This window comes from Argiope bruennichi, chromosome X2 (genome assembly GCF_947563725.1).
Source record: "Argiope bruennichi chromosome X2, qqArgBrue1.1, whole genome shotgun sequence".
In the NCBI taxonomy this organism is placed as follows: Eukaryota; Metazoa; Arthropoda; class Arachnida; order Araneae; family Araneidae; genus Argiope; species Argiope bruennichi.
Genome location: NC_079163.1, coordinates 15,293,208 through 15,307,845, shown reverse-complemented (window position 1 = coordinate 15,307,845; position 14,638 = coordinate 15,293,208). Strand labels below are relative to the sequence as shown.

Here is a 14,638-nt window from a genome sequence, read left to right as displayed (position 1 = left end):
TCTAATGTCTAAAACTTATTTCTGGTGAATCAATATACCATAAAATTTTGGAAGAATTCCCACAATTAACAAAATTAACATTTGGGGTAAAACCTGTTAAACATAATACGGTGCATTTTATTGAAACAACCGGTCCGCCTTTCCATGGTAAACCTAGAAGGCTAAATCCAGAAATGTATGACGCCGTCAAAAAAGAATTTCAGTTCATGATGGACCAAGGCATATGCCGACCATCAAAATCACCTTGGTCATCTCCCCTTCATGTCGTTACCAAACGCTCAGGCAGCATTCGCCCTGTTGGTGACTATAGGAGATTGAATGCCGGTACTGTACCGGACCGTTACCCCATACCCCATATCCAGGATTTTTCCAATGCACTCGACGGAAAAAATATTTTTTCGAAACTTGATATAGTCCGCGCTTATTTTCACATACCAGTGCATCCGGATCATATACAAAAAACCGCAGTTTGTACACCATTTGGACTGTTTGAATTCCCATTCTTAAATTTTGGACTATGTGGGGCAGCACAAACTTTTCAGCGATTCATGAATGAAATCCTGGGAGATATTAAATTTTGCTATGTCTATTTGGATGATATTTTAATATTTAGTTCCAACCAAGAAGAGCATAAAGCTCATTTAAGAATCGTACTGGAGAGATTGAACACATATGGACTAACCATAAATGTTTCAAAATGCATATTTGGCGTCTCAGAAATTCCATTCTTAGGTCATTTAATTACTAGTTCGGGAACTAAACCTTTACCCCATAAAGTTGAACCAATTCTCAAGTATCCACAACCAAAAACAGTTATAGATCTTCAAAGATTTTTAGGTTTTTAAAATTTTTTCCGTAGATTTTTACCGAACATAGCAAAACATCAGGTACATTTAACTTCATATTTAAAAGGCGCAAAAAAGAATGATAAAACGAAATTGGACAGATCAGATAAAGCGGAAGAAGAATTCCAAAATTGTAAACAATTAATTGCAAATGCTGTTTTATTGGCACATCCGAAACCAGATGCCACATTAATTTGACAAGTCGACGCTTCAGACTTTGCAATCGGAGGGACATTGTCTCAATTAGTAGATGAAGAATTGCAACCACTCGCATTCTTTTCTCGGAAACTCTCCCCAGCAGAAAGAAACTATAGAGCGTACGACAGAGAGTTATTAGCAGCTTATGCTGCCATCAAACACTTTAGGCACATCCTTGAAGCTAGAATTTTCTCTTTGTTTATGGATCATAAGCCGTTAACTTACGCTTTACAACAACGCTTGGACAAATGCTCTCCGACCCAGGCTAGACAATTAGATTTATATCCCAGTTTTCTATCGATATTCACCACATAAAGGGCTCTGAGAATATATTAGCAGATGCACTTTCTAGGATAAACGCTATAAATATACCAAATCCCATAGATTATAAAGAAATTGCACAAGCGCAACAAATTGATTCTGAATTAAAAAATTTAATCGATAATTCTGCAACATTACAATTTAAAAGAATTGCTTTTCCAAATTGCGAAACTCCCATTTATTGTGATGTATCAACAGGTACTGCTCGACTTTATATTCCTGAATCATTTCGTCAACAAATTTTTGCATCATTACATAATTTATCTCATCCTAGCATTCGCAGAAATCAAAATTAATCCGATCGCGTTTTATTTGGCCTTCCATTCGAAAAGATTGCAACAATTGGCCTAAACATTGCATCCCGTGTCAAAAATCGAAGGTAATTCGCCATACTAAGACCCCAGTAGGAAAATTTGTAGACCAATCACAGAGGTTCGAACATGTGCACCTGGACCTTGTAGGCCCTCTACCTCCTTCTCAAGGAAACTATTACTGTTTAACAATGATAGATAGGTTCACGAGATGGCCAGAAGCCGTACCAATTCCAGACATGACAGCACAGACAGTAGCACAAAAATTTTTTGAGCACTGGATAGCCAGATATGGTTGTCCTGTAAGAATTACTACTGACCAAGGCAGACAGTTTGAGAGTAATTTGTTCCGTGCTCTCTCTCAACTACTAGGAATTAAAAGGATAAGATCCTCTCCTTATCATCCTCAGGCCAATGGCCTGATCGAAGAGTTCCACAGCCCTTTAAAGGCAGCTTTGAAAGCCTACAACACAGATCAGTGGTCTGCGCACTGCCCACCTTGTTACTCGGATTCCGGTCTGTCTTCAAAGAGGATCTACAAGCGACAACTGTAGAGCTGTTATATGGCAAGTCTCTGCGACTACCAGGAGAATTTTTCGATCCAACACCTGGAGACGCATCACCCAAGCAGCTCGTGGATGACTTAAAACGCCATTTTGCAATGATGAGACCAGTTCCAACATCCTGTCATGGACAAAGAACAATCTTTGTGCATCCTCACCTCAACGTGTGTTCACATGTATTTGTGAGACATGACGGTGTACGCAAACCCCTACAAGCACCATATGATGGACCCTACAAAGTTCTTGTCAGGCGACAGAAAACTTTCGATCTCGAGATCAGGGGAACTTCCCATACTATTTCTATAGACCGTCTGAAACCTGCTTTTATTATTCCTCCTGAGTGTTCCGGTATACCACCGGCCAAGCAAGAAGCAAGTTCCACTACTAAGTGTACCAAAACACTTCCAGCTGAGATATCCATCGTCGTTCCAGCAAGGCAAACAACTCGCTCAAGGCGACAAGTTCGACCCCCACGTCGTTATGTCCATTTCCAATGAGACTGCGGAGAAAGTGTGCAGCGGCCAAACAGGCGATAAATGACTGTTTGTTTCGCCAGTTGGCGATAAGCATCAATCATACCTACGGAGATGAATTTGCTCTCCAACGAACACGAGTGACTCACTTCCTGCCTTCGCCGGCTTGCTCCGAACTTCTGACTCGTGCTGGTTGATGGAATTACGGCCAATGTATCATGATCTATATTTGTTAATTTAATTTGTAATTAAAATTTATTTTTGTTATCTACATGGCTGGCAGTTTTCATTAAGTAAAAATGTTTTAATACTTTAATTTAAAGTAAATTTGGCAATGCGTGTTAAACCACGCACCAAAATGCTTTAAAAATTAATAATTTACGAAAATATTAGTTTTTGGATTTTTTTAAAACTGTTTCGGAATTTTATTTTTTGTTTTGATAAAAAGTAGTTACAGATAAGAAGATTTTAACATCATGAGACCCCGATGAGTCATCTGTGACTAGACCACCAATAACTTTCTGTTTTACCACACCAACATGATTCTCTGACCCAGTCTTTGCTAATTAATTCTATGGCGTAAAAATTCACGCTTCTCTCTATTTTTCTTATATATAAAAAATAACTTATATATTATTTCTGATTTAGCACAACCTTCTTAATATGAAATGTCATTGTTAAGCCACTTTTCTTCCATCCAATTTTTGTGACCGGAGGATATGATCCTTTAAATGTTCCTCCACAAACTGGAAAAACTATTACAGATTCATTAATATCTATAATTTGTTTTATTTTAATGAATATGCCAACATTTGTAGCAAGTATTTTTATTGTTGTAACGAAAAAAAAACCTTATTTTTCACTCACGCTTTTAAACGTTATTGAAGTTATGATTACTTACTTTTGATGGTTTTTCTTTTATTTTATTGTGCATCTATCTTTTGAAATTCACATACTGTGAAATACCTTATAAATATTGCCAATGAAATTCGTTTGAATTGTTCAGACATGAAGAGCATGGAAGTAACAGTCTGAAAGGGTAATTCTTAATTGTTGGACACATGCAGCTAAGTCTCATTTTTATCTACGAGATAATTTACGAATTTCCATAAAAAATCATAATGTTGTAACCTAATAAAATGGGTACAATTGAAATTTTGATTTCATTGATGGAGTTAGATGAATTAAAGATTCTTTGCAATATTTGTCAGCAGAGAAATGCATGGATTTATGAAAATATTTCTGCACTGACTAGGAGTCATTTTTACGAAGATTTGTGATAAGATTAGGAATGATATAAGAAATTGACATTCAAAATATTCACTTATTAAAAATATGAATGAAATGATGATTTTTATCAGATATAAGCCTTGTGAGTAAATGGATACATTAATTTGTTTTTTTATTTTAGTATTAAAATTAACTTTAAAAATTTATTACTTTAATTATTTCAAAATAAGATAATAAATCAAAAATATTCAAATTAATAATATTTTCATCAAAATATTATCAATAAAATATTCAACTACTATGTATTGACAAAAGATTGCTTTATTATTTTCAGAACTTAAAAAAATGGAATGAAAAACAAAAATCTGAAAACAAACAACAACAAAAAAATGTACAAATTTTATTTAAAAATTTTCAATAACAGATTATATTTTCCGAAATGTATGTAATATTTTTAAATTATTAATAATAATTTTTTTACAATTTATTTTAATCAGAGAACTATATATTCATCCGTTGTATATATATCTATCCTGGTATGAAATTCACTGAATATCAGTACAAAGAATGTATTATATTCGTAATGCAATTTGATGAATAATTCCTTTTAAATAATTTATTAAACAAATTTTTCTATTACTTATAAAATCGTATTGCGAAATTTTTTTAAAGTTTATTTTTTAACAAATTCTATTTTCTGCAAACATTGCAGATTAAAATAGAAGTTCTCGGTTCTCAGAGCGAAAACCAAATTCTTAGTTGAAAAACCTCATGGCAATTGCCCTGTGTCGACAGATTTATTACTTGATTGATCAGTCAGTACTATTCAAAATCCCCGGTGTTTAGGGGGACGTGATAGTCGAGACGCGGGAAAGTTTACCCCCTGTTATTAATGGTCGGGGGAAAGCAAAAACATACCAGGCCGGTTTACGAACGTTCTGCGAATTTCTTTTCTAGCAGATTGTGTTCAACCTTTATCTTGACTGAAATTTTATTTGACTTTATTTTGAAAATTCTTAAGCTAGACAGCAGGCGCTCGATGGATTAAACTGGCCTTTGGGACGTGTTATCGAACTATTTGAAGGCAAAGACAGCGTCGAACGAGTTGTCAAATTACGTGTGCCTAGTGGAGAAATTATTCGTCCAATTCAGCGAATTTTCCCTTTGGAAATAAATTCTCTTGATATGCCCAAAAATGTACCTAAAAATTTTGAAGATGCTTCTGATATCATTGATGATGCTGATTATGTGAGCACTGCTTCAAACGAGCCAACTTGTCAATCTGAGGCTTTTCCTAAATAACAATTACAGACTGTGAAAAAACGCGGTGTGGATGACGAATTGTTCCAGTGAAACGATTGGACCTGTAAATTAAATTAATTACTTTAATACCATTATTTATTATTAGTTAATGTTGTACCAGCATTCAGTAATACATAAATTGAAACTAACTTCAAATTACTAAAAAACGCTGGATCATCAGATTCTTTTGACTCGTAAAATAAGATAGGATCTTTTATCACAAGTGAACACGTTCAAATTATGGGTAAATAATATCTTAATTACTTCAAAGATACTTTTACTCTTTCAAATGAAAAACTCGTATTTATATAACGAACACTCTTTATTCACAATATTTACAAGAAAGAAGTAGAAGTTCTAGTTGTTCTCTTTCTCTTTTAGGACAAGAAACTCCGAAGATGAGTTGTATACAATTTCGCTCACGGACGCGACAGTTAAGATGTATTTGTAGTGATCGTACATCGCCATCTTACATTCATGTTATTCTAAAGCGCCACCTATCTACTTTCTCTAATACACTCTATATTAATACTTCGCCCGGGAAATCCCCTTTCTATGTATACGTAGGCTTTTGTATTCTGGTTTATATACTGGACTGCAAACCACAAGGTGTGGCGCCATCTACCCGCAACCAAAGTCATCAGACTCACTTGACGCATCAATCAAAAGTCGCCAGACTCACTTGGCGCAGCAGCATCGGCAATCACTCACCCACACACACTCGCTATTCAACTGGATAGGCCCATTAAAAAAACAGCTACTAACAAATACATCAACAGTCATATCGTTCGACTCACTGGAGGGACAGTACTGTTGTGAATAGCATATTAGCCAGTTAACAACTACACTGCATGAGCATACGCTTTTGTATCCTGGTTTTGTTACTGGACTGCAAATCGCAAGCTCCTAGGTTCTATCCTAGCACATCCCGTACCGCCAAATATTGTATATTATCTTCATATATTGCATATTATTATGTCATTGTATTAAGTATATTTCTTGTTTTCATTTTGTATTATTTTAGGCAAATTTCCACTAAATGCAATTATTTTGTTGCCAATTTTAATAAGTTGTATAATTCCTGTATCTGTTGCATCTTATTCCAACATGGAATCTGGCAACCCCGTTTTGATATTAGTGGAATAGCGTCATGAATAAACTGATCGGAAAACGAAAGTAGAGTTCTCTGTCATAACATATGAGTTTTCATTGTTGACGTAAATATGTTGAGTTTATTGCAATGAAAATTTTATATTAAAATTTCATTCAAACTATACATGTTAAAATTTTAAGATACTGTAACAATCATTTCTTAATGCAATATTTCCGAAATTTTTAATGGACAATGTCAAAATTCCTCTTAATTTTAAATTAAAATTTAGGTAAGAATTTTTTTTAAAAAGGCCCGAAATGGACATCCCTACTCTCCATTGTAAATCTGAGACAAATTGGTAATATTATGTTTAATGATCTCTCTCTCTCTCTCTCTTTCTCTCTCTTTCTCTCTCTCTCTCTCTCTCTCTCTCTCTCTATATATATATATATATATATATATATATATATAATAATTGTTGAATGTATAAAGTGAAATTTTCATATTTTTCCAGATTCAAGTTATGGTTATTTAGTCAGGATATAACAAAAATTTTTGCAAATTCAGAATAGTTTAATTTCCAAATGAAATTTATTTTCAGAAATGCACACAAACTTTGAATGTGAGTCTAGAAAAATTATGGTTTTAATGACCATATTGTATACATTAATGAGTTGTGAACCAAAACATTTAAAACAAACTACCTGTCAGAATATGTGGTGTTGTTTACAGTTTATTGATAATTACCTTAGAATGCAATTTGCTTTCACATTTAAATTCTAAAGACATTTTTGGAACTTTTCCCCCTTTCATCAAGTATGGTCTTTATTATTACTATAATTTATTGCATGCATAGCATTATTTTTTTACAAGATTGATGTATTAATTGTTACATTTTAAAAGAAAAACAATTTGTAAACTAAGTACTTTTTCATCATGCACTTTAATGCAGCTTTAATCTAAGTTTGATGTCAGATTCTGTTAACTGATTAAAAAGATGCTTGCAATGAAATATTAATTTTGTATTGTATGGGAAATACGTAAGATTTTTTTTTCTTTTCAGATTTCATTGAGATTTTACAGAAGATTTTCTTAAAAATAATTCCTATTCCACGTAGAAATTTATTTTAAACAATGTCAGAACCTACTGATTCAAAACTCGTAATTCCATTCATGCCATCACTTTTCCACTTTTCTGTGGTAAAAGTAGCTTTAATATTGTCCAAACATATTGATGCCATAACTGGCTTTATACTCTTTAAAGAAATGAGGCGATTAGGTCCGAAAAAATTTCATGAAGCTATCTATAACTCTAAGGTAAATAAAGCAAAGGAAAAGTTACTTATCGTTCCTGCACATTTAAGAGAGAATGTAGTGCAGGCAATTCTAGGCTTGGATGCTGCTGTTACAGAATGGCATTCGGACCATGAAGGTTTATGGCGTTTAAAGAATATAGAGGAAATCTTTCAATGGAAATCTGATGGGGCAATTGACAGAATTAAAACAATGCAGCAATTGGTTCTAAAAAAAGATGTTGATATCGTTTTGAAGTTTTATTGGGCATGCAGTTACTTTTTGGAAGAAAGTATAAAGACTTTGTGGGCAGAAATGAAGGTATGCGATAGATGGTCAATACCTGGTAATCCCTTTACACGATTTTGGGTTAGAAGGATGCAAGATGGATGTGGGGTTCAATGGATAAAGGACATTCCAGAATACCTACAGCTTTCTGGAGAATATCCCAACTGTACCTTTGGTGCATTTTTTCCTTTCTTGCAGCTGCAAGAGAGGGAGAAGTTTCTTTCCTCTATAACAAAGACTACAAATGATGATTTTCTTTTATGTATGTATGGAGCAACTAAAGAAGAAGAAATGCAAATATTAAAGATGGAGGCTTTCAAACTCCTTGTTGTCTATTTGAATTGGCCGCTGCAAAATTTGTTTCTACAAATAGTGGAAAAGATGTGGCCATTTATTGATTATCCTGTTTTTGAAAAAGTACTACATACTATATTCTCGTACAAAGTGAAGAAGCAAGATTTCGATTATGAACAACTTTTGGTGGATATGTTGGCAAAAAGTCCAAAGGACTTCAAAGAAAAGGCAAATGCAAGCCAATACCTCTCTCGCCAAATTTATTTCTGTTTTGAATCAGTAAGGATGAGGAAAAAATGTTATAATGCCAATTCCAAATTAAATTAAAAAAAGAAAAGAAATTAATTACATGCTAACTGGCTGGTATTGGATATGGTGATAGCTATTTAACTAACTCTTTTTTCTAAAAGGAGATGAAGGATGCACCGTAGATATGGGGTTCAATGGATAAAGGATGCTCATAAATACCTTGATCTTTATGAACAATATCCAACGTATACCTTCAGTGCATTCTTTCCTTTCTTGCAGCCACAAGACAGGAAGAAGTTTCTTTCCTCTATAACTAAGACTACATATAATGATTTACTTTTCTGTGTGTGTATGGAGCAAATAAAGAAGATAAAGTGTAAATATTTAAGACAGAGGCTCCCAAACTCTTTCTTCTCTATTTAAATTGGATGCTGCAGAATTTCTTTCTACAAATGGTGAAAAAGATGTGGAATTTTATTGATTATCCTCTTTTTAACGAAGTAGTACATACTATCTTCTCATACAAATTGAGGAAGCAGGATTTTTATTATGAACAACTTTTGGGAATGATGCCCAAATAACTTCAAGGAAAAGGCAAAGGCATGTCAATATCTCTCTCGCCAAATTCATTTCTGTTTTAATTCTGTAAGGATGAGGAATAACATAACTTTATCCATTCTAATTTAAATTTTTTTTAAAAAGTTAGTTATATGCTAACATACCAGTATTGGATATGGTGGTAACTTTTTAACTAATTTTTTTTTTTTTTTTTTTTTTTGCTAAATGGAGATGAAGGATGCACCGTAGATATGGAGTTCAATGGAAAAGGATGCTCCTAAATACCTTGACCTTTATGAACTATATCCAACGCATACCTTCAGTGCATTCTTTCCTTTCTTGCAAGCCACAAGACAGGAAGAAATTTCTTTCCTCTATAACAAAGACTACATCTAATGATTTACTTTTCTGTGTGTGTATGGAGCAAATAAAGAAGATAAAGTGTAAATATTTAAGACAGAGGCTCCCAAACTCTTTCTTCTCTATTTGAATTGGCTGCTGCAGAATTTCTTTCTGCAAATGGTGTCAAAGATGTGGAATTTTATTGATTATCCTCTTTTTGAAGAGTACTACTTACTCTCTTCTCATACAAAGTGAAGAAGCAGGATTTTTATTATGAACAACTTTTTATGGACTTTTGGGAAAGAAGCCCAAATCACTTCAAGGCAAAGGCATGCTGTTAACTCTCCCACAAAAGTAATTTATGTTTTGATTCAATAAGGATAATGAGAAAACATAACTTTGATGAACCTGTCAATTCCAATTTAGATTCAAAAAAGAAAAGAAATTAATTATATGCTAACAGGCCAGCATTAGATATGGCAGTAACTGTTGAACTAACTCTTTTTGCTAAAATAATGTCTTTTTTTTAATGTAAATAAGATAATCTCCTTGTATATAATGCAATACAAAGTTTTATATCATACATGAAAAAATAACTTTAGGCATTTGTTTGTTAAGTGTTCAAAGTTTTAGAATTGAATTTTTTTCATATTGTGTGAAAAAAAAATTTCCATTAATTTAATATGTCATTTTTTTATTCTATCTTGCTAAAAATTGCAGTAATAAAAATTCCATTATTAAATACATTTTTATATTAAATATGTATGATTGCATTATGTTTTAAATGTCATGATGACAGTTTATAGCAATATTGCTTCGGAAATTCGACTGCATATAATATTGACATGAATGATATTTGGCAGCATTGAAGGTTGTGTTAAGCATTACTCTATTTATTTCACTGAAAGAATTCCTTTGTTTTTGAAAAATAGAAAAGCAAATTTAGAAGAATAAATGTATAAAAGATTTATTTTAAATATTATCTTTTGGTTTGTCCAAGACAATATTTGTGGTACTTGGTTTAACAAATGAAAGATATTAATTATCGGTTTGAGTACATATTTATGTATTTTTATTCTTGAAATTTATGAAAATAAGTCACTCTTCACACCAATTTAGTAATGGTGCATTTTATTATCTCATCCACTATTTTATGGTCAATATTAATTATTGATGTCTTACAGAATTGATTTAAATCTTAGATAATTGAAAATTTTGCATGATTTTCGATATAAATTATATTACATGACTCTCATCTGCTTTGGGAAGAAATGCTCTGTTTTTGATTACAGATAAAATATTTTATTTATGCATGCTAGTAAAAATTGTATAGATAAATTTGGATTCAATTTAATTCAATTAAACATAATTCTAGATGTGTGAGCTTTATTCTAAAATTATATTTCATTTTTTTTATTGCTCATGGCTTTTTTTTAAATTATGTTTTCTGTGTTGCAATTTTTTAAATTTTGAAGGAATGTATGATTTTTTTTCCTCTTTTTAATGGGATATATGTTTTTATACTAATTTGATAACTAGTATAATAATCATTTGATTATGTAAGTATAATATTTTTTTAATGGAATTTTCAAATATTTATTTGTTTAGTATTAAGAGATTCTTTTCACTGAGTCAAACATACAGAGATTTCACTCTCATAAGTACTTCAGGAAACTCATTTAATGGGACTGCTGTGGTTTAAAATAAGGTTTGTTTTGAGAACTAAAGTTTTCAGTTTTGAAATTCAGTTCCAAAGAATTATTTGAAAACAGGTGTGATGTATGAAAATATATCGGATACAATAGTCTTGCTGATGTGCTATGAAAATTTTGAGAATGATTCTGACTCTAATAACAACCTTGTTATATAATCCTGCTGTTGTGTGTTGGACACAAAAGCTACTTAATTTTGTAATTAAATTAAAATTACCATGGATATTATGCTGCATATTTATAAATGTGGTCAAGATTTATTCTGTAAAATATGTTAGTATTTTGTTGTGATTGCAATATAAGCTTATTTGTCAAAAGAAAAAAATAAAATGTTTACATATACTATGTTTGTGTCCTTTTAGACCTTTATGTTAAAATGCATTGATTTAAAAAGAAAAAATACAATTTTCTCTTTTGTAATATGATGAATACATATATTTATAGATTGTAAATGTATTTATTATTAATATATCATATAATTATATGTATATTTATAATATTTATTTTATGGTTACATCAGAGTGCATAGCGGCATGAAAAGGGCTTAAAAAGTACTTGAATTTGAAAATCATTTTTAAGTGCCTTAAAAGTGCTTAATTTTCTTGAGAAGTGCCATCACGTATTAAAATAAAATAAAATCCCCCTCTGGCTTTCTTCAACAATGTGTACTGTTGTTTATTGAAATATTGGGAAAGTTATGCCGATGAGGCAATGTAAAATGTGTACTATATCATACTTGTTGTGACTTCGAAAAACGTTTGATCTTCAGTAGAATTAAAAAATTCTGAAATATTGCTTTAGCTATGTCTGATAAATATATGCTTAACCTTTATATGTATTATCAAAGAAAAATACGCAGATTTGTGCAACAGACTGAAAATATAAATTTTGTACCTCAAAGAGATTTAAAAATGCTTATGAGAAGCCTCTTTAGTTCGTTACACTTTTGATCATTATTCTCTTTAATATTTCATTTTTGAGCAATGTCTTGATCAACTTATTAAAGGGATTTAGTGTACAATGTATATTAAATTCTTACTCATTGCGTTAGTCTTTGCGTAAAATCCAAATATGATGAAATTTTAACTTGAAGCCACAGATTTTCAAGGATTGTGATTTCTTTCATGGTGTTTTCTTTATTGTTCAACAAATTGTTATTTGTTGTATCAATCTTGAAAAATTTTAGTTTTTGTATGCATAAAATTTTTTTTTAGATCTGGTACTTAAAATTTCAAAAAAGACTTCAAAACTATTATTACTATTATTCTTTAGGGTTCAGCTTCTATTATATTTCATGATTTTTGTTTTTTCTTTTTTTGTAACTCATACAGATATATATATATATATATATATATATATATATATATATATTCCCATTGAAATCTCTACTCTTAGAAATTTGCCCTTATTGAGAAATCGTTGAAGTTAGGATTGTGAAATGTTGCAGGAGCTGCTTCTGGGATGTTAAAAACTCACTAAGCACGTATTTTTTGAAATTTTAATTAGAAGTTTAATTTAAAATTAAAGACAGGATTTATTTCTTTCATATCATTAAAGCATATTATTGAATTAAAAAAATTTTTACACCGTTTTAATGGTTTAAAGAGGTTTTTTAAATTCCAATTTTACTTTAGTGAATGCTTTTTCTTTCTTCCTTTCTTTCTTTATTATTATTTTTATTTTTAAAATTTTTTGCAAAATTAATCTTGTAAACGATTTGTAATAATGATTTTTTAAAATAAATTTTAAAATGTCATTTCTTTATTGAATTGTTGAGTAATGTTAAACGTGTTTAACGTTATTAAAGGGCACTAACTTTAAAAATTGCTATTTAAAAAAATGCATTAACTGTCATTTATTATTTTAAAATTTTCAAACAAAATTCAAAACTTTAAAGCAATTCATGGAATAAAATTTTTCACTTGATAAATGTTGTGAAATTTGAAGGCAATGTAGTATTTAGTCTCGGATTAGCTTCAAGAATTGCTATTTTTTAAAAAAATTCATTAACTTTCATTTTTTTATTTTCATATTACTTCTAATGTTTTTTATCTTCGTGAATTTGTTTCCATTACTTATGAAAAATAGGAATTGTGAAATCATTTTCATTTCTTCCCAAAATATATAATCACATTTTTCTTTCTTTTTTAAAGTTAAAGATATAAAATTTTGTTTATTTTTGCATAGAGGTTAAAAAAAAGTTTTTCTTAAATTTTCGAAATGTGAAACATTTAAAAAAGCCCTTTACTAAACATCAGAATTAAGAAGTGATAATCGTTTTTTACTGTTTAGTTTAGTTATATTAACGTCCTGTTTAAAGCAACACTTGGGCTATTTTGGGACGGACCTCGTAATTTTGAACCTCGGTCAGATGACGTGGACGACACTTGAGCTGGCACCCCCCTCTCCACACAACGCCACACCAGCGGGAGGACGTTTCGTCATGACGAATTTAACGTGCAACAGACCCCCTTAGACGACGCTTCTCCGATGGAATCGGGACACGAACCTGAAACCCTCCGGTTCCGAAGCCGAGACCTTACCATCAGGCCACCGCGGCCCTCTCTTTTTTACTGTTATTTTCTATTTAATTTCTTTTATTATTTCTACTATTTCTATAATTTAATTATTATTTTCTATTTAAAAATTGATCTCAAAAATTAATTTAGAGCATTGCATTATTCTATCATCAATTTCTGGTAGTTTTGCCAGTTTTATGATGGTAGCTGTGCTGGTATACTTTAGCTCTTAGCTTTATAAGGCAGAAAATAAAATGTTCTAAACTGCTAAATATGGTGAGTTAGAGCCGGAGGAAATTTTTACTTACATCCCAGCCATGTGGAATTTCATTTATTGCAGCATATATAAAAATAAAATAGAAAATTTTTGTTTATGCTATACATCTTTATCTATGCCAATGTAAATTCAGAAATGATGTATCCATTCAATTTAACTTGTAATTTGTAAATTTAAAAAATGTTGAAAAAGGAGCCAGATTTTTATTGTTAATCTTATAAAAGAGTAAATAATTTAACTGATTGATTAAATCTTGATTTAATTTTTTGGTAATGATCAAACTATGGTCATTTTTGTTTTTGTCAAAACCAAATATGTTTTATAATAGACGCTTCTGCAGTGTTGCAGAAATAAATATTAAAATTACCATGGTATTTCAGAAATAAAATATCAAAAATACACATATAAAATTAATTTTAATTAAATTTAATAAAACCAAAGCCCTATTATAAAATAGAAAGCATCCTTTGCTTTAAAAAAAAGCAGGCTCATGTATGCATGAATGAAAAAAAGGTGCTTAATTTGGGGGGGGGGTGTAAGGTACTTAAAAAGCACTTAAAAGTGGTTAATTTTTGAAGCATTTCTTCAGCATGCACCCTGTATATTTTATTGCTAGAGATGTGTAATGGTGACATAAAGTCTAGACATAATCATATAGAATCAGAAAAAAGCTATGCTCAGATCCACTAGATATGCTAAGTCAAGAATTTATAATGAACTGTTTATTTTAAAATTGTTTATAAGAGATCATGAAAACTAAACATGCATTT

At 31.1% G+C, this 14,638-nt stretch overlaps 1 protein-coding gene across 2 annotated transcripts; it reads left to right on the top strand.

The window, feature by feature from the left end:
* Positions 1–6,396: 6,396 nt before the first annotated feature.
* LOC129960984 (uncharacterized) lies at positions 6,397–9,243 on the top strand. Of its 2 annotated transcripts, none has more exons than XM_056074766.1 (2): positions 6,397–6,694; positions 7,400–9,243. In XM_056074766.1, the coding sequence occupies exon 2, from the start codon at positions 7,471–7,473 to the stop codon at positions 8,536–8,538; it is 1,068 nt and encodes a 355-aa protein (XP_055930741.1). In that variant the 5' UTR covers positions 6,397–6,694; positions 7,400–7,470; the 3' UTR covers positions 8,539–9,243. The 2 variants fall into 2 exon arrangements, with proteins under 2 accessions (XP_055930741.1, XP_055930742.1); XM_056074767.1 differs by having other exon boundaries at positions 6,411–6,460.
* Positions 9,244–14,638: the final 5,395 nt, after the last annotated feature.